The sequence below is a fragment of the Emydura macquarii genome, unplaced genomic scaffold, assembly GCF_026122565.2.
Source record: "Emydura macquarii macquarii isolate MOO-44397 ecotype Brisbane River unplaced genomic scaffold, CSIRO-AGI_Emac_v2 contig_1230, whole genome shotgun sequence".
Classification (NCBI taxonomy): domain Eukaryota; kingdom Metazoa; phylum Chordata; order Testudines; family Chelidae; genus Emydura; species Emydura macquarii.
Window position 1 is genome coordinate 14494600 of NW_027131367.1, and position 24353 is coordinate 14518952.

General features: G+C 44.5%; 1 protein-coding gene across 1 annotated transcript in view; it reads right to left on the minus strand.

Annotated features, from left to right (window-relative positions):
• Positions 1 to 12512, minus strand: part of UBE2O (ubiquitin conjugating enzyme E2 O) — an 84428-nt gene extending 71916 nt beyond the window's left edge. The window contains 1 exon segment of the mRNA XM_067547606.1: positions 11979 to 12512. Within this exon segment, the coding sequence (XP_067403707.1) occupies positions 11979 to 12308 (330 nt within the window). The 5' untranslated portion in view covers positions 12309 to 12512.
• Between the last annotated feature and the right edge of the window lie 11841 nt (positions 12513 to 24353).

The window sequence follows — 24353 nt, forward strand, 5'->3', positions numbered from 1 at the left end:
CAACCATAACGTTTTGTTCAGAGTTATGAACATTTCAGAGTTACAAACAACCTCCATTCCTGAGGTGTTCGTAATTCTGAGGTTCTACTGTAGTTACAACTGTGCTTAAAAACTGTTGTAGCTACCACACTTCCACTCAGGACAAAGCTCTAAAATCAGTTCATTTAACCAGTGTACTTTAAGACTAAGATGGATTCTTAATACCTCTTGGATTCTAGAAACACCTTTAAGGTATTAAACATCCTTCCAGAATTTAATGGCCTATAAAATTGGGCCCATCTGAGAAACGTATACATTACTGAATATATTTCTAATACAAAATGTTTGAGGCAGCCTTCCAAAACTGTCATGAAAGTTTACTAGACCACACAAAAGTGTCCTTGCCTATCCTTTACCATTTTTCCCCATTATCAATCACCACAATGGTTTACTTGCTAATCTTAAAAAATTACTCACCAGACCAAATGAAGAGACCTTTGAAAAGGTGATCTGAGCTCCAGAATCAGCAGGGATAACCCCTAAAATCTGAATGCAGACTGTAATTGCATAGTGGCAAAATTCTGCACAGACATAGCATGTGAGCCGATGTGCTATGGAAGTCATGGAGGAGGGATAATATGTCAAGAACAGAAGTCTCTGGCTGTGTCTGCATTGAGGATTTTCCAAATGTTTCCTTCAATTAATACAACTCAGGTGCAGCTTCACAGGTGTTTATTACCATGCTGTCTAACCTGTCTAATGAACAGAGTACTTAACACAACAGCAGCCCAACTTCTCCAGGGTTCTCAATATCACTACCACCACCTGACTGAAGTTGTGAGAGCAATGGTGGGAAATTTTTACAAAGTTTCCCTAATGGCGAAATGGCCACCGAAGTCCTGCGATATTAATGTTTGAAAAATGCTTTGAAGATTAAAAGTGCTAGGTAAGTGCTAAGTATCCTTATCAGCAAAAAAACAGCACCCTATTTCTTAAAACAAAAATGATTCATACACATAATCCTCTTTCACTCAAGAAAATTATAATAGTGTCTTTAGAAAAATAGGCAAAAAAAAAATTAGTCCTGATGGAACAAATTCTAGCCCCTCCAGTACTAACCTATTTTACTCTAAGTAAAAGCTTCATCTTCCACTGAATGGGATGGAAATACTGCAGTTATTTTTTAATGAAAATGATACAGCTAAGATACCAGAAAATCCCCAGTTTCTACCTAAGGAGAAGGAGGTGAAGGCCTCAACTCTGGTCTTTTTACTTGGTGATTAGACGGCTCCCCTGCTTGTCTTTGCTTCTCCCTGCCTAGCCTTCTTACCAGTCTTGAGCTCCATCTTTATAAAAAGAGCATCACCATCACAAGCAGCTATAGGAACTTATCACTCAAACAGTGTTTGTGACACATCCTGAATAAGGAATTGCAAGTTGTGCAATTTTTATGTTATAAAATAGCTGCTACTTAATGGAGCAATGGCATAGCCATTTACTTTCTGTTCATCTTGGACACAAACTGGGGGCTGTGAAATGATAGCAGCACAAACGCAAATTGAGTAGAGTTTTCTGTTTAAAATTTACTACTGGAAAAAGAAAAGCTCACAAACTTAACAGAAGGTATAGCAGGATATCGATTACCCCCTTCCTCTCCCCAAACAGCTTTCCCACAGCTCCTGATTGCCATACTGTTCACCCATTTCATATCCCAGGGAGCAGCATCAACAACTGCAACAAAGAAAACTAAGGCCACAATTTCTAGAGCTCAATGCCTAAAGTTGGGAATAAATCCATATTTAGGATCCTAAATAAATGACACAATTTTCAAAAGGGCTCAGCACCCAGCAGCGCTGTGTGATGCCACAGGGAGGTTGGATGTTCATAACTTTTGAAAACTGGGCCGCTCATTTAGAAGCCTAATCTTAGGCACTCAGTTTTGAAAGTTATCCAAATGCTGAAAAATACACAAGAGAAATGAGCTTTCCAGCTTAGTGTTTATCTGTCCTCCAACATACCTACACCTAATTCATCTGGGGATACACAAGTGCTGGAAACTAGAAACCTAACGGGCAAAAACTTCCAAAGTCTGCAGGTTCTTTAAAGAAAGGTCTGGGGGCCAAGGCAATATTTACATTAGTTTCTAATCATTCATTGGTTATTAAATGCCAAAGCCTGGCCTTGTGTGAGACATAGAAGGAGCCGAGGTCACTGCCTCAAGTAGCTTACTAGCCAATGAATGTCCCCGTTCCAACAGGTTATTGCTCCTTTCATTAGAGGATGCCAATAATGCTTAACATATGGATACCCGTAAGTTTCTTCAAGTTAATAGTACGTATGTGCACTTACCTCTGTGCACGTCCACTTACCACTGTGCACACAAAGCAAAGACAATTACATTAGGCTTAAAACAGATCTATTTGGAAAAAATTTTAGTCGTTAACAGATTTTTATTATTTTTAAAATCTGACCACGTTGGTCCTTGTGTTTTTATCCTTTCTATTTGTAAGATGGCTAGCCTGCAAAAGTGGAAGCAACGCTGAACTCAGTGCTTACCAGGCATATCTTCTTTAGAGTAGCTGAATTGCACATTAAAAAAAAAGCCAAACTTCTACATTCTGCCCCACTAAAATTTGGTTTGTCGGTGTCCAAAATGGATTTGTAGGAGATACAGATGTGTCTGTTCCTCTATAAAAATATACTGAAGATTTTCATCCAGTGGTTAAACTTTCAAGGAGTTTCACTTTGTCAGCTCCTCTGTGGAGCCTGAACAATGTCTTAAAGCAATGAGCCCATAACAGAAATCACTGCAGTCCAAAGACAAGGTTCAGTACAGCTTTTATTGCTGTACAGACATAGCCAACACAATAACTTTATTATAGTTTTATAGCCTGTTGTTTTCAATGCACAGCTGGGTTCTGAAGGAAGATCCTTTCTGCTTCCAAGACAAGCTAAGATGAGGAAAGCAAACCCAAAAACCAGTTCTGACTCTGCATTCAGTTCAGGAATGAAGGTAACCACACACAAACCAAGGACATCAGATTCCAGTACCACAATACTCAAGTGGCATAGTCACATCCTGGGGTGCGCCTTGCAGCTGCCACAAGGATTTTCAGAGTCACCATGTAAAAAGCTCAGCACTGCTGTACTTGAACAAACTTTCACTAAGTTCCTAACTTTTAACTAGTACCCTACTTTCTGACCAGATTCTGACCAGTGTAACTACATACAGCACACAAGAAATCCCCCTTCACAGTTTCATGTTAAGTGACAAACACCACCTGATTTCTTTCCCTGAACTGTTGGAGTATTGCCATTGAACAACTAACCTGCTTCACCCAAGAGGTAGCTGCATCACATTTTTCTGAAAATGTTGTATAGTTGACAAACTCCAAGATCACTATTGCTGAAAGTAGTTAGCAAAAACAAACCGTATTTTTTCAGTTTATTGGTGCATTTGACAATACTTTCTCATATAACCAGTTTCGCTGTGTCCCCTGAATAGTCAGCATCTCTCTTTCTGAAAATACCTTAATAATCATCAATGGGGAGCAGAAAAACCCTTATACTTCTCAAAAAGATGGAATTTAAAAAAGGATAAACTATCTAAAGGAAGTGAAATATGGGAAACGGACTTCTTCTGATGCTAGTCAATTTCACAGAATTCAAGTTGGTAGTCCTTTTTAAGCTGCTGTAATAGCCTGACATGTCAGAGGTTGAAGTCCCTGGTAAATATAAGCAAACTTTCAGACAAAAAGCTGCAAAGTTATGTGTAGGTGTAATGGTGATGGGAAATGGCAAGGAGAACTTTTTAAATGTATTTTATTTACATTTGTTTGTTATTTAAACTGGCCAACTTAAAATCTTTTATTTATTTATTTTAAAAAAAAAGGAGCCTCCTGCCACTTAATGTGATTTCAGAATCACATACTATTTTTAAAAAATTTTCTTCCCATTATGACTGTGTTAAAAAGCTATATTGGGAAAACAGCGAAACTGAATTACACATTCAAATTCTGTCAAATGCACAAAGCAAAACTGAAAAAATAGTCTCTTCTTTTAGTTCTAGTAACCATAAGCATGACATGCAAAAGTAGGTACAAAGATTTCAGAGAGGAATGTTGTTTTCTAAGATGATGTTCCATCCTAAAAAAAGAAAAGAAAAAAGAAGCACATGGTGGGGAGGGAACAGGCAGAGTGGAAATAATGAGGCAGGTTCTTCCTAGCCAGCATTTAGGAAGGTGTCGTCAACGTTCAGAGCCTTTGAAATCCCTCAAGTAATTAAACAGTCAAATGGGATGAGGCTTTTAGCTTTGCAAATGTCAGTTATTAACATTGCTCCTAGTACCAACACAGACACCAAATATTAAAATGTCTCTTTTCTTTGATGAGAAGGGGAATCAGAGGGAGGGATACAGAAAGGTGGCGGAGGGGGAGGAAAACAAGTGAAATCTTGTCCTCAGAAGTATCTGTCAAAAAAATTCTGCTATTTGAACTCAATGCAGATTCTCCAAGAGAGATGACAAAATTAAATTTTCAGAGCTGCTTCAAACCGCTTGTCTGTGGCAGCCTGCTCTCTGACTTGCATAATGTAAATGAAGGAGGATTTCTTATGAGGGTTGCAGCAAAAACCTCACTTGTGTAGGCAAGTACTTTAATGGCTGGTATGGATTTTCATCCTCTTATCTCATTTGTTAAATGTCCAAGTTATTTTTTATTTTCAAGAGCTATGGGATCTTAACTGAAAAACAAGAACTATTTGTTAACTGTATCTGATGTCATGATGAATGCAGCTGATTTGCTGCAGAATCAGCACTGGAAAAAAGAGATGCTGCATCTCAACGCCTTTCCCTGACGAAAGATTTTATACATTTTAAAAACAAAAATGGACTCAGTCAGACAATTATGTATGGATTTCTTCATCTGCCTATTATCACACCACTTCCATGCAATTCATACTGATTATTTTGCTATCCTTCATGTCCATGGGACAGTGCTAGCTGTTATTTAAGTGGTTTTGATATTGCAGGCTACACAAGGTTTCATTTTTATTATAAAATGCTTGTGATGATCCCTGAGACCTGGTCTACACTGAAAAGTTGCATCAGCACAGCTACACCTGTCAGTAACTATTCTGACATAAGCCCCAGCATAGATAAACTATGTCAATGGAAGAGGGCTTCTGTCAACATAGCTAACAATTTGGGGATTTGGTTTTCCTACACAACAGGAGAAATCCTTTTGTCAGTGAAACGGTGTCTATACTACGGGGTTACACCTGCCTAGCTATGCTGACATAGCCATGCAGTAGCATAGACACAGCCGTCGCCTCCATAACGTAGAGACATATCTTTTGTCTACAGAGCCAGAGTCAAATGAATCAAAGTTATTAACCTGCAGAGCAAAATGGACAATCAAGTCAAGGGCAAATAACCTTGCAATAGATGTTCAGAGGATTGAAACGGGTTATCCATTAAAGTGATTCAATTTTTCACAGAACTGCAAAAAATTCCAGTAAGCCTTCTCCTCTCTCTAACCGCTGTGAATGTCAGGTGGTTCCTAAGAAATCTCCAGAGAGACTAACTGAAATGTCAGAAGCAAGAGAGGGTTAGATACAGCTTCCCTGCTCAATAAAAACCAGTATTAATGGTTTAGGGTTTTAAATTCGCATACCGCATCAAAACTACAATTCTGCACAGCCATCAGCATTTATTCATAGTGCCTGACAAGAAATCATACTTATGTGACCCAGAACCATCCATCTTTACCTGTTAAAAGCTAAATACCCTACATCTGTGAATTTCTAAACAGAAAAACACGTTGGCTGCCTTTGAAGATGGAAGGCTTCACAGGCTCTTAATTTTTCAGCCATCAATCGTGGTTATGTATCACATACAAAACTCTCTAGCGATGATTAACACCTGAATAACCCATACTACATGATCTGAATTAGACTGGAGAGAAAAATCACAAAGCACAGAGTGTTGAGGTGAAGGGGAGTTGTTGCATGTTTATTCCAGAAGAATTATTGGGCATCTTCTCATCATGTTGCTCCTTGCTAACGGATGGCAAGTACATTTTCTACAACTAGCCACATAACTCAGAATTTAGGACAGAGCCCATAAGGAGCGTTCCATGCTGTGCAGCCTTAACTCCTGCTGAAGCCAATGTGCCAACTCCCAGGATCAGACCATTACCAGCAACTCATCTGCAGTAAGAAGCACAGATTCCAATGTGTAGGGATGGAACACTTGATAAATTGCCCTATTCTGTTCACTCCCTCTGAAGCATCTGGCACCAGCCACTGTCAGAAGACAGGATACTGGGCTAGATGAACAATTAGTCTGACCCAGTATGGCCGTTCTTATGTATTTGGATCTCAAAAGATAAGTTTGATATCAACTACAAGCGGGATAAAGAGAAGAGACCTGCCCTAAACAGGAAACTTTTATTCCTCACAGTGCAAATACAGAACAATGGTTGTTTAAAAGTTTAAGTCAAAACTGATAACTAAGGGACAGAATCCAAACAAAAAAGAAATTTTGAAATGAAATGGGACTCACTTCTTTAAAACAGTTTTTTGCCACTTCATATTCCTGACTCAGCATCTGAGGTCAAGAAATTATAGGAATAAGCAGTGGGAGGGAACAGGAGGACTGTGTGGGATGGAAGCAGAGTTGGATCTGCAATGAGTAGGGCCTTACCAAATTCACAAATGTGAAAAACACATCATAGACCGTGAAAGCCGGCTATCGTAGGGGGTCGCAGTATTGCCACCCTTACTTCTGTGCCGCCTTCAGAACTGGGAGGCCGGAGAGTGGCAGCTGCTGGCCGGGCACTTTACAGGTGGTCGACTGCTCAGGGTGCTGTAGCCAAGGAGGGACCGTGGTCACTCCCCCCCCCACACACACACACAGCCAGCCAACCCAAGAGCCCTTTAATCCTCAAGCACTGGACCCAGAATCAGGAAGCAGCAGGGCTGGGGGTGCCCCATCCATGGGCTCCTACCATGTGCCAGGCTCCAGCTGCTAGTCCTGGCCAGGCTGAGGAGGGATGGGAGACTTCCTCTTCCTCTGCACAGGCTGCTCCTGGGGATGGGTCATATCCACCTCTAGGAACTTTCCCCGGCTGCCGGAAGCTCTGCAGCTGCTGGCTGGGAACCCAGCTCTGACGGCAGCACTGCTGCCAGCAGCAGCGCAAGAAGTAAGGGTGGCAATATCGCGACCCCCTACAATAGCCTTGCGATTCCCCATAACCCCCTTTTTTTAGGGTCGGGATTCCCATGGTTACAGCACTGTGAAACTTCAGATTTAAATATCTTAAATTTCATGGATTTAGATTTTTAAAATCCTCTGACCATGAAATTTACCAAAATGGACCGTGAATTTGGTAGGGCTCCGGCAATAAGAGTTCTGGGGGTAGCTAGAGAAAACAAGACGTATCTAATGTTAACAGTCACTGGATTGCTGGTTAGAATCGGTTTCCAGTGCAGTCTTGAATGGAACAGCAGCAACAGCCAAAATTTAGAGCAAACTGCAATACTAACTCATTAGTTTCATTAGCATGAGAAAAACTTCCAACACATTTCTGCCACTACACCTTGACCTGGCTGTTCCAATCCTGGATACGTATACACTTCTGCCAATGCAACTTGATCAGCATACTCCTGACCTACACAATAAGGAGGACATGCAGTACCAGTACAAAGCTATATCAGAATGGATTTTTTTCCTTACCACTATCCCATGCTGAGCATGATAATTCAAAAACAAACTAGCACTATAGTATTTGTCACTTGGGTTAGTGCTATTCTAGACTTTTCTTCTCGTCTCCCTTGGCAAGAAGGCCTTTTACTACTGACGAAATAGGCATTGTTACAGCACAGAACCGGAAGTCAGGACATCTGACCTCCTGTGAACTCATAACCAGAGCACCTCATTTTCCCCATCTAGAAAATGGGAATACCGGGCTTTGTGAAGATTAGAGTTTGAAAAGAGCTTTGACATCCTGGGATGAAAGGTGATAAGAGAAGGGAAAAGTGTTTTTAAATGCATCATAAAGTATCTATTAACATTAATTACACTTATACATTTTCGCTCACCACCTTTCCTAAATGCATACTAGGGGAGAAACCCTTGAAATGAAAGTTAGACTGGGTTCAAAGTGTTTGTAACTCCTTTGCTCGGAAAGTGGTTGCTGCAACTCCACTGATGCCAGTCAGCAATTGCTCCATCTCTTTAGGATGGCAAATTAAAAAGAACAAGAATTATGTTCAATGTGAGGACAGTGTCCGTATGCGCACAACTTACATCAACAAGAAGGAGGGTGATTCAAGTTTTGCCACATGTTTTTAAGAAGGGGTTGAGGACAAGCCAGGACTCAGATGAGATGCACGCTCTCAAAACAGGAGATTTTGGGCTAGTCAGCAACCAAGATTTTCAAATTGTTTCAGTGTCCGAGATTACATGCAGAGGGTAGAACGGCAAGTTTGAAAGGAACATGAAGAGGTAGCATATAAAAAACTGGTGTGGATGCCAGAATCTATGCCACCAGAGAAGAACCTTGCTACTGACACTACTAATGGGTACTGGATTTAGGAAAATAACTATATTCAGGAATCAAATAAGGAAGCTTAATCTACTTGCTCCAATGGTCGGGCCAAAGGGTCTTCATCTGTTACCACAGATCCTAAATTCACGTTCTGTGGTAAGAGAACAATTTTACTAAATATTAATATTAATGAAGGCGATTGTTTAAATCCAAGCAGATATTGGTCTCCAACATTTACTGCCACAATATGTCAGCACAGGAATGCCAAAAAGCTATTGAGGCTAAGGAATGAAAAAGATTAGCTTATCACTATCCATTCCCTAACATATTAGGAAGATTTACTTTTAACCTGGCTTTAGAAGGACAAATTAGGAATAGTGGTAAAGTTCTAATTCAGGTTGCCTGGTTATATAGTTTAGAGAACAGCCCTGCAACTTTCTACATTTGCATAAGAAGTTAGTGGTTATCTTCTGTTATCCTTATATGTTGCTACATGTTATATAGCAACATGTAGCAACATATAACATATGTTCCTTATAACAGCCTTTTCTGGGTTTCTGCCCTCTCTGAAGCTAAATGGGTGAACTTGCCAGTAATAATATTTTACACTTAAACAGATCCTATTTAAAGATCTTAAAGTGCTTTACACACACCAATGAATTAAGCCTCACACCTTTGTAAGGTAGAGGTGTGTCCACATAAGGACACTGAGGCATAAACCAAAAGCTGTTCTACATGCTGGGGTAACACACTACAGGAACGTGATTTCTGCGTATTAATCCGTCCATGTGGCCCCTGCTCCTGCCCATTAAAAGTTCCCTAGTACGCTTTTATATAGTGCTGTTTCAAACACCCTGTAGTGCTCACTGCTACTCCAAGTAGACAAGCCTCATTTACTCATAGTCTCAAGGCTTAAAGTCAGCAGACTGGTTTCTTTTTTCCAGCTCTAAAATTGACCACTTTTGACTATCTCTAGTCCCTCTCCATTGCAAAACCAATGACTAGTAGTAAGGAAAGTAGGCTTTCAAAAGAACTGGGAGGAGCGTAGGGAAGAATTTTAATCTTAAATCCCTGATTTAATTTTATCAGGCTGTAGGTAATCACGTTAAATACTTTCAAAGAAAGTGAAACTTGCAATCTCACAGCTAGAGGTACCTTTGCAAGAGTCAGATTTAAAATAATGTTTAAAAAATACATACCCTTGCTTACAGTTAGTTACTAACACTTTAAACTATTAAAATGGCAATTAATGTTCTCCTCCCCACCACAAATATGTGGTGTTTACATTTTGCATCTCTCTTCACTTGGACAGTGAAGAGTCAATGTGCCGGTTTAACATTTCGGTTCTCACCTATTAACAGTGGGCAATGTTTGAGTCAGAAGAAATACAGGGAAGAGTTTATTTTTAAAGTTGTTTATAGCAAAAGTGTTTATGTCAGGGCTACATTTCTATTGGTCTCAAGTTTTTGTAAGATATTGTTTTTAACCAAATGTAAATTGCAGTCCAAATTGTACCTGAAGGCTTCCATAAATTTTGTCACTGGGGCAGATTTTCAAATGGAAAGTCAACAGGACAATTTAGGCACTAATGCATATTACCTGGATACTCTTACACCCTCACTGAAGGGATACGGCTATAAAAGGGAAAGGAAAGGAGCTACCCATTTAAGTAGTCTACTTTGAATTCTGTTACTTTCAGGTCTCCTGCGTTTTCCATATTGCAATGTGGTATAAATATAACTTGATAAAACAAGGGCTAACATTTTCAAACCTGAATGTCTAATGCCGGACTCCTAAATCCATATTTACACACCCCAAGTGGCCCGTTTTAGCAGCTGAAGAATTAATTTGAAAGCTTAACTTTAGCCACCACATCTAAACATTTTGGTTGAAGATTTTATTTGAAAAGCAATCATTCTGGCTTAAGGACAACAAAACCAAAATGAGAGTCTTTGTTTTTTAAACTCTAGAAATATTGTAGATATTATTCCTTATTCATTTTTCATAGATTTTAAACAAGATTCAACATGCTTAGCGACAATACAATCTGCATTAAGCTCTACCTATTAGTGTTGTGTGATCCTGCCAATTTCTACCGGAATTACAAATGCATTGCTTTCAACAGAAGTCTGTTGCATGATTTTGAGGGGGTGGGTAAAAGATTGTGCTAAGAGATGCATATTTTCACTTACCACCGTAAAATAGCATGCAGCTTCTTTCTGTTTCAATGATAGCACAGGCCTTCTGTTGTGTGTGGTACCCATTCATCCCAAGCCCCTTTGTATTATGTTACAGTGCCCTCTCTCTTTTGTCTCCCATCTACTGTCAGTCACTGCATGTAAAAGGCAGCACTAGACTAACTTTGGGAAGTGGGAGTACTCTAAACCACTCACATCTTGCTTCAAGTATAATTAAAGGTCAGGAATTAACATATGCATGACTGATAGGAATACACATTCAGGAAAAAAAAAGTAAATCCATGAATCCACTTCACGTCTGTATACCATTACGTCACACTGAAATCTTTAACTGTCAAAGGCTATTGTATTTAGCAGTTAACTCCCCTATATTGAGATTTTTATTATTTTTTAGAAAAAAAAGGCAGTGCACCCATTTCTCCCCCAAGAACAGAGAATCTCTTAACAGGGCACTGTTTAATTCACCTTCACAGACAAGGGCCATTATCACAGTTTCCTGGACATTTTAGGATTATTGTAAAATGTAAAGCAAAATCTGAATGAGACAGCTGCATTTTGATCTCCTCTAGGCAGCTAAGAGCCGTATCCCTTCCCGGTTAGAGACACAAGGAGAATTAAACGCTGCCCTTTAAAGTTTCATGAAAGAAGGGAAATATATTTCAACCCCAACAAAATGAGCACACAAGAGGCCAGTGAGACTTCCAATAGGAGGCAACACAGTACATTAATGAGGTATAACAACCATCCCATACCAAAGTGCCTCCTGACACCAGGAATAATCGCCATGTAAGTTTTTCCCATGAAGATACAGGGGTGCCCTTCCTATCTTCTCTGCACAGCCCCACAGGCTTGCAGGGCAATCCAGGGACAAGGCCCCTGGCCCTAATCTCGGCATCCTTTTGTTGTCACGATGGGCAGCGCTGAGCGGACAGACAGCACCCTCCAGAACTGGCAGCGGCGGGTGCAGGGGGCGCATGTGACCGACAGCCAGCCAGGCTGGAGATGATTTGGAGGAAAGCTCCCTGCCCGGGCAGGCCGGGGAAGCGGGGGATTTCCGAGGAGGGCTGGCGGATCGCGGCGGCCCCAGGCCGTGGCCGGGGGCAGAGCCCCAAGGCGCGGGGTGAAGCATCACGGGCCGGCGCCTGGGCTCGCACCGGTTCCGCACCGGTTCCACGCCGGCGGCTCCCCCCCCCCCCCCCACGCCCCGCGCGTGCGAATCCATGCAGATGAGATGCAGATGAGCCCGCTCACCTTGGTCTCCTTGACGTGCTGCTTGATGCCCTCCGGGTACCACTGGACCCGCACGTAGCCGCGGCGCAGCGGGCTGGCCCGGCTCTCCTCAGCCCCGCCGGCCCCGGGGGCCCCGGACTCGGAACCCCCCGAGCTGCCGGCCCCGGCGCCGCGGCCGCCCTCGTCCTCCTCCGAGTCGGAGTCCTCGCCGTGGATGAGGCGCACCAGGCCGAAGCGCACCGAGCCCCGGTAGCGGCCCGACACCAGGTCGTGAGAGAAGAGCAGGCGCTGCGAGCCGCCGGCGGGCGCCGGGGCCGGGGCCGGGGCGGCCTCTGCGGGCTGGTCCGCCATGGCGCTCGGGCAGCGGCGCGGAGACAGACAGACAGACAGCGAGCGCGAGCAGCCGCCGGCAGCCAGGCAGGCAGGGAGGGAGGAGGCCCGGGCCGAGGCGCAGTCACTGCCCGGGGGCGGAGTCCGGTGGCGCGGCCCCGCCCACCGCCGGGGAGCCGGATGCTGCGCGGGAGGGGCGGGGCGGGGAGGGAGAAGTGGGGGGGAAGGGGGAGGGGAGGGAGGAAGAGGAGGGGAGGAGAGGGAGGAAGGGCAGGCACTGGTGGAGGGAAGGAAAAGGGGAGAGGAGGGAAGAGGGGGCTGGTGATGAGGATTGCTTCCAGGTGCTTTACAGGCGGCTCCTTAGCCCTCTCCTCCCCCTCAGCCCATGGGGATGAATTATTATTAATCATCTCTAGAGGCCCCAACCAAGACTGAAGCCCCCTTGTGCTCGGCCCTGTCGGTACACATGGCAAGGGACAGTGCCTGGCCGAAAGGCGCTGACACGGTAAATAGAAAAAACAGAGACAGGGGATAGGAAGGGGAGTGGAGGCATGAAGTGACTTGTCCAAGGTTACCCGGCGTGGCAGTGGCAGAGGCAGGAATAGAACCCAGGCATCCTAGCCGCCCACCTCATGCTGGGACCTGGAAACCACACTGCTTCTCAGAGGAAAATCACCTGGTTTCCAGTTACCAGGGCAACCAGCACACACAGTTTAAACAAGTTCCAGTGAAACTGAGTGACTCCAGCTTTAGGGTCTACTTCAAAGTGCCCATTTCCTTCTCTCCCTGCCCCGCAGCCCCTCGGAGAAGCAGCTTCGTAGGCATTTTTTTTGCTTTCTCTAAATCAGTGTTCTTAAGGTTTTGTTTCAAACAGGAAAGGGGCCTCAGCTAGGTTGTCAAGGGAGCAGCTCTGTGTCTTTTTATCCTCCAGCTTTGATCCATGGGTATCTGTGGCACCCGAGGTACAGACTCGGCTGCTAATGCTGCATCTGTATATAAATGGCACTGAATGGAAAAGAAAAGAAAAAAGACTGGCAAAACAAAGACAGGATCAGGGTAGGAAAATAAGAAACATGGACGTGTAGCTATATCTACGTCCTCTGCCCCTCTCACCTTTCTAGCCTTTTCCTGGTCAGTCCTGCTGTGCACTGCCTAACTATCAGGATACCAGCTTCTTGCTGCTGGCGCACCACTATGCAAAGGGCTCCTCGGGGCTCCCTATCTGTCCTTCTCCACTACAGGCCTGACCTCCTGGTGTGCTGCCTCCATACCCCTGCTGATTCCCAACCTACAGACTGCAGGGGAGATGGGGCTCAGTCAGGGCTCCAATCCTTTCCCTCTTCTTACCTCTCCTCTCTCTCTGCCTGCCATGGCAGAGTCAGTGCCACATCTGCTCCACTAAGCAGGCATTCTTGTTATCTGTGGCTGGCTGGTGTGTTGTTCATCAGGTGCACCCAACTCTTGGGTTTGGCCTGCTGGACTATGGGTACTCTTCTCCAAATCATTGTGAGCTCCTGACGCTAGTGCTGTAGGATGTGCCTGATTGACTCTGGGGTCTCCGGGAGCAGCTTAAGGGGTTAGGTTTGAGCTATAAAGCCCTAAGTGGCTCGAGAGCCTGCCTCTCTCCATGGGCATTACTGCCGCTGATGTGCTAATGGAGGTGGTCAAGCTGGATCAGCCATAATGGAGGAAGCTACCAGCGGGGTGTTCCCCAGGAAGAGTCTTGAGTCACTTTTGGAATTCACTTTGCACACTGAGCTGCAGTATCCCAAATCTGTTGACCTTCAGATAGCACCATGATACTCATCTAGGTTTGTGGGGAAGAGGAGCTTGACAAGGGCTGGTATTTGTGAGCAGAGTGGGAGATTGCCTTTCACTTTTGGTTGGGAATTCTCTGTGTTGAGACGTGGGTGTGCAAAGTGGCTGCAGGTTTGTTCTTTTTTTTCCTGCGAGTGTATGTTAAACTTGCTTAGAGCCACCATTCCCACCTCCAGGCCAGCTCTTGAGGGTCTCTCAGAAAGCCATGTTTTTTACACTGGTCCCAACTATGGCCCTATCCTAGTGGCGTATTGGCTGGGAGGTTGCTCAGATTCTGTACAAACAAGGCAAAGCCCACCAAAGTAAATATTATGATTATACATCATTTGTATATTACATTAGTATTTAGAGGCTACAGCTGAGATCCAGGCCCCACAGGTGTTGGGTGCTGTACAAACATAGTGAGAGACAGCCTCTTCCCCACAGAGCTTACTATAATTAGACAAGGTAGACAAATGGTGGGAAGAATAAAGTAGTCAGATAGCAGATCAGTAACAGAGCTGGGATGAGAACTAAGTCACCTCACTCTTAGGCAAGTGCCTTATCCACAAACCTGCAGTACCTGCCTAATGAGAATCTTTCCATTGACTGTAAAGGACTGCATATCAGGCTCTTAACTTCCAGGTGCTCAATAGGCTGGACTCAGATATCTAACATTTTGCTTACAGCCCTGAGATGAAGACTGTGGCCACTCTTCTGGCACAATGACACTCCCTACAATTAGGATAAAACTCATCTGTGCAAGAGACAGAGCTTTCTCATCGGCCAGCGCAAGACTGTGAAATTAACATCCTCAGGGACTAAGGGCCATCACAAATTTCACAATCTTCTGCTCCAAGTGCCAGGCATATTTCTTTGACCTCGCCTTCTCTAACAAAAACATATAGCAACATGTACATAAAGTAAGGCCATGTCTACACGACCACTTTTGCTAGCAAAACTTATGGTGCTCAGAGGTGTGAAAAAAACCACACTTCTCCTGCCAATACAGCTACTGCCACGCCTTGAGGGGGTTTTACTACGTCTCCAGGAGAGCTCTCTCCTGTCGGCACAGAGTGACTACGCCAGCAATCTTACAGCAGCGCAGCTGCATTGGGTACAGCTGTGCCCCTGTAAGGCTCGTTGGTGTAGACATGGGCCTATGTAAATAAATTACAAACCAAAGGACAAACATGAGAGATGTTAGTTGCATTGCTTAATGCTGTACTGGAAAGTGCTCAGCTACTACAGTGCATAGACTAGAATAGTGCTGTGTGAGTCCAGGGTCCTCTGGAGCTGGCATGTGCCATTAACAGGTGTAAGATGTTCCCTAGTCAATGAGGAAGCATTATGTTGTTTAATGGCTCCTGGAAGTCTCGTTATTGTGTGTAAATGAGTTTAATATTTGGATTCAATGTCTTCAACACGTTCTTTGAACTCAGTGGACTCACTGGAGTAAAACAGGTTCTTTAAGGGATTTCAGTGGCAGCTATGGAAGGTATAAAGGTTTCCATTTTCCAAAGTGGCTTTAGAATATTTGGGCAGGCCTGCAAAACAACATTGTGTCTGCTCCTTACTCAGACAGACCCAATGCCCATGCACTAGACTAACACAGGTATGTGCAGAGCTGACTGAAGGATTTTGGGGAGGATTAGTGAGATGAATCTTTGGGCTACACCCCCCCAAACCTGGTTGACCTATTAGTTAGGCTGTGTAGGCGGGTCACCTTCTGTCACCTGCTGTGGAGCGAAGCGAAGCTCTTCAACCAGAGCGATTGGTTTACATTTCCAAGGGTTGTACCAAAGAAAAGAGCTAGACACGTAGCTTTAAAAATAAAATCAAAGTTGAGCATCTCCTCCATATTTTTAGCGCCCACCCCACCCCCAGACCAGGTAGCAGCACCCGCTAGCGTTGCCAAGCCCAAAGACTGACTGTGCACTTTTCAAGTTTACGCAAACAGATTCTATTGCTAGAATGCAACTTTGTGTGCCTGCATGTTCTAGAGGATCTGGGTCACGTTCTGCTCCCGTTCAGACTACCATACATGAGGAAGAACATCATTGCCTTCACCCCCGTGCCTCTGGATTTACACCGATGTGACTGAAATCGACAGTCCAACCCTCTGGGCCCAATTCTCAGGTCCATCAGGATTCTTTTGCACAGCTCTGACAATGCAAGGTGGCCATAAAGCCATCTTAATCCTCCACCTGGGAATTTCCCTGGTGTAGGGGTGTGGTTGGGGGTGAAAAGGGCATAGTCAGAGCATCATGTGTCAGGCTGGCCCCTGGCGGCATAGGCTGTAGGCTGTTAGTGAAGCTTTTTGAGGCAGGGACTGGCTTTTTGTTCTGTGTTTGTACAGCATCTAGCACAGCGGGGTCCTGGGCCATGACTAGGATTCCTAGGGGCTATGACAATACAAAGAGCTGATAACCAGAATAACAACCTCTACCTTTGGGCTGCTCTAGTTTATATCTGGGGACAAAATGATCCCCCAGCTGTCTCAAAATCAGGGAGTTGCGAAGGTGAGATCAAGCCACCTCCCCTCAGGTCCTATGCCAAGTGCAACTCAGCTGCACCCCAAACTTGGGTCTAATTTCTATTCCCTACATGATGGAATTTAGCATTTTAACAAGGTGGTCATGTTGTAACTTCTAGGAGCAGTTCCGAGTTTTCAGCATTACGCGTGATGCCATCACAATGTCATACCTGGACACACAGAGGAGCTGGAGGGAATCATGTTTTCTGACTGGGAAAGGACAGCATCAATTGGGAAAGAAATTTTAAATCTCTCATCTATGTCATGTTGATACAAAATGTTCATTAATATGGACAAGGTGCGCTCAGAGCCTGCTAATAAGAGGGAACTCCCATCCACGTACAATGGAGGCCAGTGACATGCTCTAAGAGTGGGACAATCACTAACTTTTTACACACAGAGCAAGAGGCAGGTGCGTATAAACACAGTGATAAAACACTCAGAGATGATGCTCAGTCAGATCTTGGACATTCCCCAGCTTCTCACTTTGAGCTGACAGTGCCTCATCCCGGTCACTCCATTGTGATGGAGTGGGAACGGGCTTGCCCTAGAGCAAATTGCTGGCTTATATATGCAGTGCCCTCATCTGCTGAGCATAACCATTCACCCACCCCTTAATGGGCACATAAATGGAACAGTCCTACTCCCTTTGAAACAAGTAGGTGCTTTGCCTTTGGTGTCAGTGGGAGCGGGCCCTTTAAGGAGTGAAACGATGCCATATTGTGCCACTAGAGTGAGCAGTTTGCACTCCAGCTAGTGCTTACATTCTTCTTGCCCTTGCAGCAAAGGTTTTCATGTTGCCACATTTTATCCTCCCAAGTGACATTTTCCAGCTTCCATTCACCGCACATACTAACAGCTGTATTACACACCAAAATAATGAATGGACATAAATTGTCTGTTTGGACTCTGCCCTGTGCCTGAGTGATTGCACTCTGGAGAGCAGCATTCAGACTTCAGCTTGCAAATAGCCATTTGATGCACGGAGTCAAATTATGCAACTAACCAGATTAGCAAGATGTGCATTTGAATGGGCCCACATCAGGATAATTTACTTACGTACATAGCAGTTGAGTGCTATACGTGTGTCTGCACTGTACTTTTAATTGTGCCTCTGACGTGTTCTTATTTGGAATTAAACTTCTCATGTCAGTAAAGAAGAGTGCCCCTTTGCTTTATGACTCTATAGGCCAGCGTTTGAGCTGTTTCAAAGATGGCATGCAGCATTGGATGGCCTCTTTGTTCCCAGAACAGTGAACGAAGTATGTTCCACTGGATCAGGGGAGCAGGCATTAGGATGCCTGGGTTCAATGACTCTCTGGATGATCTTGGGTAAGTCAGACCAACATTGTAAAGAATGGCCACCTATGTTGGGTGTGTCACTTGTTTGGGTGCTCACATTAAGACGTTTTAGACCTGCTTTTCAGAAGAGCTGAGGACTTGCAGCTCCCACCTACCTCAGTTGGATTTGGGCGTGCTCAGCATTTCTGAAAATGAAGCACATCAAGCTGGGCATCCAAAAATAGAGACCTTTAAATCAGTAGCCATTTTAGAAAATGGTGGCCTGCATCTCATGGCTCAACATGCCCCCATCTAGTAAAATACTTGCCTAATGCAATGGGGGTGGGGGCAAACTGGATTTACTATTTGTAAAGTGCTTTTGGTTCCGTGCATCGAAGCGATCATCATCCTTGGCCTCTACACAAGCGTGACATGTAAAATCAAGATGGGCTTCGTAGTTCTGGAGCCTGGGTACTACACTGATGAGCAGAGAGCTATATAGCGATAAAGAAATGCCCAGTTTAGTTACCATTAGGAATAGCGGATCAGAGTCCCTGTTGGTGTAAATTGGCACATTGCTGGTATAAATCGACTTCAGTGGAGCTGCTCCAGTTTGCACCAGCAGAGACTATGACCCAAACTTAATACAGTGTGACTGTCTATTGGTTCCCCAGGTCAAATTAATGTCTGTGTTCAAAGCACAGGGCACCCTCTGTAAGGCTGCTCATGGGAACCAGTTACTGTGTGTGTATTGTTACAGAAAGACATACATTTCACAGAAGTTTACAGTGGACTCTGAGGGCATTAGGAGCCTGATGTCAATGGGCAGCCTTATTATGAAGAGTGTAATAAGGAGGCAATGAAAAGCCAACTTATGTTTGCAGATAGTGATTTTATTCCCTATTTCTCTTGCTGAGCAACTTATAGTGACATCCTCCGTACCATAGGAAGCACTCTCATGCCATCTTGTGGCCATTTGATTTAAATTGGCTGCTCATTGTAACTATGTGGATAGACTGGTAACTGTCTGGAAAGACACCTGTCAGGCATGATCTAGATTCTAGAATAAATCAGTGGTTCTCAACTTGCGGCAGACCTGGGGGCATGCAGAATCCAGGGGGTACATCACCTCATCTAGATATTTTCCTAGTTTTACAACAGGCTACATAAAAAGCATTAGTGAACCTACTACAACTAAACTTTCAGACAGAATGACTTGGTTATACTGCTCTATATACTGAAATGTAAGTACAGGTACACTATTTATATTCCAATTGATTTATTTTATAATTATATAGTAAAAATGTTTCAGTAATAGGCTGCGGTGACACTTTTGTATTTTTATGTCTAGTTTTGCAAGCAAGTAGGTTTTAAGTGAGGTGAAACTTGGGGGCATGCAAAACAAGTGGCTGGAGAAGCCTCCGTAGGAGGGGAAGAACTGGAGGCTCTACTGTTACATAGATCCCTGGCTCCATCCCCAAGGACCATTGCAGCAGGAATGTGCATGGACCTGTGCTCTCTGACGTGCACATGCTGCTAGTGTCTTCTGTCCAACTCCCGCTGCAAAGCTGATAGGGTGGGAGTCCTCCCCAGAAGTGGAAGAGAGGGAAAGATTTAAGCCTCCATAAGCAAATTATAAACTTCTCCAATCCTCCTGCAGTGAGGGGCTCACACTTATCACAGCTCAAAAGCACTGGCTTAGCAGGAGCTTAGGACTCTTGTTCAGCTCTGTAGCTAAGGACAGAAATACTGTAAGGTGAGCAGAACCACACCAGATGGATGAAAACCATTGGCACCACGTGGGCAGGCTCAGCAGAATGCTCCAAGACTGAGAGCGATCCTTGCAGGGGAGGGGTGAAGGCCTCGACAGCCTTGGTTGAAGGCTAGGGGGTTTGGATTCCTTTACTTCACTGCTGACGCTTTGCTTGTTGCAGACACGCAGCTGGACACCCTTGCAGGCAGATACCTCCCCCCCAGCCTGAAGCATTGACTACATTCATTGTAAAAGCCCAGTCTCCGCCGTTGTGTATTACTGCATGCATAGCAAGGGATGCATTTAGGAATGCAATCTTTCTTTTGTTCCTGATAAAAGACTGTAAACAAACTCCTAGAAACGAGGTCACTGGGGCTATTCACTGATCTTAATCCTGCCAGGGAATTTAGCTTCCCCAGTAGGTGGTGCTCTGCCTCCTTACAGCGTCCAGCTCAACCAAAGTAATAAGTGCCTTGACCCTGCTCCCAGGCATTATTTACAGGTGACCTGCTGCGCTTGTATAAGGTGCAGGATGACCCAGTAATAATTAGAGATGAGCCTATGTCCTAAAGTTCAGACTTAGATCCAAAAACTGTCCAAAATTTTGGGGACTCAGATTCAGGGATTTGATTTAGGGCCCAATGTCACGGCCCCCACATGGGAGGAAAAAGGGTACACTTTACCAGGGTCCGGAGGCCTTTGGGGGCCCGGCCCAGGCTGCAACCTCCATGGGTGTGTGTGTGTGGGAGCGGGCCCCTGTTACAAGTTTGTACTGGGCCTGAAAACATTATGCTTGGGCCCTGCTCAACGCTGCTGGAAACCCTTTTCTTCTCTCGCTTCAGGCCTTCCCCACAGCAAACCCCCTCCTCCTAAACTAGTTGGATTGTACCTTGAGTTCATTATGACCTAGTTAAACCACTCTGGCCTGGGAGAGATAAGCAAATGAGGCTAATTGCGTGGTGACTGGACCCTGGGGAGAAGATAACAGAGGCTTCCTGCAGTTTAGCAGGGCTCTGCAAAGCATGATGCCTCGACTGAATGCTGGTTTGGGTTGAAGCTTCATCCCTTGCTTAATTAGGTAGAAATGGACAAAACTGTCCCCTGATTTGTGTATGCTTGTCCCTGAATTGTGAATCATGACCATCAGTTAGAGGTAACAGGATAGGGCTCCTGGTTCATCAATGCCACCGTTTAACTGGTCCTAGGTCAGGACAGAACTCAGTTTTTGCCTATGCAGAGAGCAAGGGGCTCTCTCTCAAACCCAGGGGGCACCTGCATAATGGTGCAAAGCCCAGCCCCCTGAACTGCCCTTTCCCCAGGCTGGTTGGCTTCCTTAGGAATTTGCCCTGTAGCATTAGATGATGCATCCAGTCCCCTTCACGAGAGGGAGAAGGTGGGGAGGGATTCCCAAACCAGGAAGGAATTCTTAAAAAATCATCTTATAGACAAACTTTCAAGACACAGATCTGAGCCACCCATGGATCACCCAGGGGCTGATCCATAATAATAGAGATAGGGACTGACAACGCTATTTGGACTCTTCTGTGCTGATCTTCAGCCATGCCTTGCCCAATGATTTGTGGGGTGCATACTCCCCGTTTTTTGCCTGCAGGAAAGCAGCTTTTTGAAAGAGAAGTGGAAGCCAGCTGGCAAATAGGACTCCAAAGATATGGATCAATGAAATTCTGACTTCCTTCACCAAATACATTCTTCACTTCAAATTGTGCTGCCAGAAAGAAAGCAAAGAGGTGCAGGGACACCCTCAACTACTAAGCCAGGACTTGACAAATTTGTTTCAGAGCTAGGAGCCAGCCCAAAAATTAAGGAGTCAGACAACGTGGGCCCAGTGGCAGGGCGCCCTGGCCAGAGCACAGCAGCCGCTCTCCCGGCCCCACCCCTTTCCCCCGCCCCTCTCCCACAACGTGGGCCCAGCGGCGGGGCGCCCTGGCTGGAGCGCGGTAGCCACAGCACTCCCCCATCCCAGCCCTGCCACATGGGCACAGTGGTGCCCTGGCCGGGGCGCGCCACTCCCCCTGGAGAAATACTAGGCGCCAGACTTAAATTTCTAGGCGCCATGGCGACCTGGCGCCCAGGGTTTGTCGAGCCCTGTACAAAGCAGCAATCCTAGAGAATCTTTAAATGCACTGAATACACTCCAAGCCTGGTGTCCTGCTGTGAATTTACTGCAGTAACAAGCAATCAAGTGATACTGACAGCCCCATGCTGTGTTTTGGAGAAATGGTTATTAGAAGTCTGGAGGAGAGTTAGAAAAACAACAATCACTGGGGCAAATTTTCCACTGGCATAAACTGGCGCAGCATTATTGCCATAAATGCTACTGCATTCATTTAAACCCGCAGAGAATTTAGCCCACTATGCTTTGTTACGTGCTAAATTCAGTTACACAGGCAGGAAAGCTGGATAGTTCTGGTTCATTCCAATTATACTCTACAACTGTGCAGGATACAGAGTGAAAACACAGCCGCCACTAAAACACAAGGTAGAAACATTACATCAGTGGAACCCCTCTCACTGGCAGCCCTGCCCTGTAAGGGCAAGATACTGTTACACTGCAAATCTTAAAAGCTGCTTAAATCCTCCTGGGTGTCATAATCATAATGCATTACAGCAGGGAAAGGAGAAAATTGCACAGATCTTTATGGCAGAGGAGGCTCTTGGAGGCTGGATTTATACGTCAGTTAATGCCAAAGTGATGACAATGAAAGAGTGATGTAATTTTCCTTCTTACCCTCCCACTCCCCCAAATTATAAACAAGTAAAACTGCCACTTGGACAATAAAGGATGGTTGCAGACAGATGCAGAAATGACAGCTCTGAGCCCTGTGAAGATGCTGTGGGAGCTGCTAAATATGTAAATCTCTGTACATTGCTAGTGCTCTGATTCTAACTGAGTTTTTGACCTCTCCACAGCTACTAGACAGTGACAGAGAGAAAGGGACTGGTTCAAAATACATCCTGGTACCATAAAACTGCCTCCATACCATGGAAAGCAGCACAGCTTTAGCCACAGTCTAACCTGCCCTATTCTGTTTAGTTGTAACGGGGATAGTTTTGTTATTTTTAATGCTATTTTCTGAAAGTTTTAGTTGGGTGTTTATTGGCTTGTATTTCTGTTTGGATTCCATCAAAAATACTAAAGAGAAAAAAATATTTTATCCTGGGGTTCAGTTTGATTGAGATTTGGAAGTTAAACACATCCTGACCTTCTCCAGCTTTTCTGTAGGCGGATGTGGAGCCAGGTTCTGCTCTCTACTACTCCTGTTTTACATCAGTGTTACACTATTGACTCTACTGGAGTCACTTTACTTTTACATCACAAATTCAGAACAGGATCTGGCCCCTGAGTTGTTGCTGATCTCCTTACTGGTACCTCCCTTTATGCTACCTTGTGTCTAGAATATTTTCTACTAACTTGTCTTTGCCTCTGTTTGTTAGGGCAAAAGCCTGATTACTTTACTCATGTAATAAGTCTCACTGCAGCCTGGCTCCTTAAATTGTAAGATCCTTAGGGCAGAAACCTTCGGTCTGATTCTGATTTCACAAATGTTACATCAGTGTAACTCTAGTGACACCACTGGAATTACTAGCACCTTGCAGACAGATGCTGCTGTGTAAGTCTGAAAACAACCTTCTTGCCCCTAACAGCTAGTAATTTCCTGATGTTTCTCTTCTCTATTCAAGCCTGGTAACATGTTCACGGTTCTGCTTTCCTAGTACTGGACCCAATTCTGCTCTGTCTCACACTGGTTTTACACCAGTATGACTGCAATGGCTTCAATAGTGTTATCTTTTCACGTGACAGTAAAATCCAATTCCCTGTATTTCATTTTTAAGTCACAGTCCATTTCTTCTTTGCTAGGGATGGATAAGCTATTCCACAACACATTTGCCTACAGGCAAAACATAGCGATTGACTGATGGCTAAAAAAGCTCTACAGAGAATACATTAAACACACAGGGTCAAATGCAGCCCCAATTTATGATGCAAGGGGTGCATTTGCACTGAAAACAATGAAGTTACGTTCACTTTCACCATGCCTGAATATAGCTCATTTAAGGGTCTGATGCAAAGTCTATTTAAATAAACAAAGACTCCCAGTGACTTCAAATGGCTCTAGATCAGGCCCTAATTGTATTATATATTGATGTATTAGTTCATGTTTTCTAGCTATGCACCTACTCATTGTCTCTATGTAGCTGGCTACCTGAGACTTGCAAGTAGCACAGGGTATCTAGCAATCAGCTAAAACGCTTTATCTGTCTGCAGACAATCACACCAGGAAAGAAAAGCCTGATAGGATCCTTTTGCTGGCATGTCATCTTAAAGCCTCTCACCTTTCTCTGTGACTCATCAGGGTTTATAAACGTCTTACAATTTCATCACGTGCTCTATAAATAACAAATATATAAGCATGAGCTTCTTAAGTCACAGCAGAATAAAAGCAGTAGGCAGGTCAAAATTCACTGCTGCCTGTTTCCTCCTCTCTCCTCTGCTAGAGGGACTGCAAGACCAGACCACACCATCCAGTGAAACAACTTTCAGAGGTCTTACAAGAACCTGTATTCCCCACACACACACACTCATACACAGGTAAGTGTCTGCATTTCTACTGTAATATGTGCGGTGCTAATTTTCTAGAGTGGAAAGTAGCCTTTAAAGAGGCCGTTCTACTCTCCA